Genomic DNA, 927 nt, shown 5'->3' on the forward strand with positions numbered 1-927 from the left:
GTAGCCACGGCTGAAGCCCTGTGCCGCAAAAACCAGATGTTGTTACGAACCTGAATCTCTCCCCGACGTTCCTGCGTTACCTTTCTGTGGGTCTTAAATTTTGCCCATTTTTAAATGTTTAACCAAAAACCCCAACACCCCAAATCCTGCCTGAAGCGTGACCTCTTCGTAGCCCGTGCTGCCGCAGGAGGGGGCAGACAGGCTCCTCTCCTGAGCGCTTCTCGACCTCATGGGGACGTTGGGTGCGTGCCGATACCTCTGGAGCTGCGGTCACTGATTTCCCTTCGTTAACCCACGCGTGGAAAAACAACCACTCTCAGAAAGCTCTGGAAACAAGGTAGAAAGGACTTACAGCAGTGAGGCAGGCAGGGTTAGAGTCCCCAGGGGGTAGTTAATAAGACAGTTTGGTTCTGGACAGAACAGACAGAAAAGAAAAAGAAAGCAAGTAGGTTGGAAAGAACTGTTTTAATCAATCGTTTTTTTCAAGTGAAGGTTTTCAAGCCAGCAGGGACGAGGTCTCCAGATGGTACCACTACCCATTCAGATCATGTTACCACTGTTACCACAGGGACACTCATCACCAAAAATAAAAGATAAGCCACTAGCAGAAAAGGATTTAGAGCGGAAGGAAGCAAACCAACCAACCTTTGACAATCCTAGCACAGTCTCAGAAGTGGACAGAGCATTAAACAAACCAAACATTTCTACTCAGCTGAGAAAGACACTTGTTATCCTTTGCCAGCCTTGATGAGGGCTGGGGAAAAACCACAGGACTGCGAAAGAGGACTAAAGCTGTATGGTATTTTCCTTCATCTGATTTCAAGAGAGAATTGCTGCTTTGGAAATCTCTACCAAGCAAAAAAGTGACTGATATTTTGTGTTTCTCATGTGCATGCTGCTGAGGTTTTGTGAAAGCCCTTTGCCTCA

General features: G+C 46.8%; 1 protein-coding gene across 1 annotated transcript in view; it reads right to left on the bottom strand.

Moving 5' to 3' along the window:
- Nucleotides 1-927, bottom strand: part of MTCL1 (microtubule crosslinking factor 1) — a gene marked incomplete at its 5' end in the record, with an annotated part of 16445 nt that overhangs the window by 2784 nt on the left and 12734 nt on the right. The window contains one exon of the mRNA XM_010132210.1: nt 353-410. Coding sequence (XP_010130512.1) covers nt 372-410 — 39 coding nt within the window. The remainder of the gene's footprint in view (nt 1-352; nt 411-927) is intronic.

The sequence above is a fragment of the Buceros rhinoceros genome, unplaced genomic scaffold (assembly GCF_000710305.1).
Source record: "Buceros rhinoceros silvestris isolate BGI_N320 unplaced genomic scaffold, ASM71030v1 scaffold34702, whole genome shotgun sequence".
In the NCBI taxonomy this organism is placed as follows: Eukaryota; Metazoa; Chordata; class Aves; order Bucerotiformes; family Bucerotidae; genus Buceros; species Buceros rhinoceros.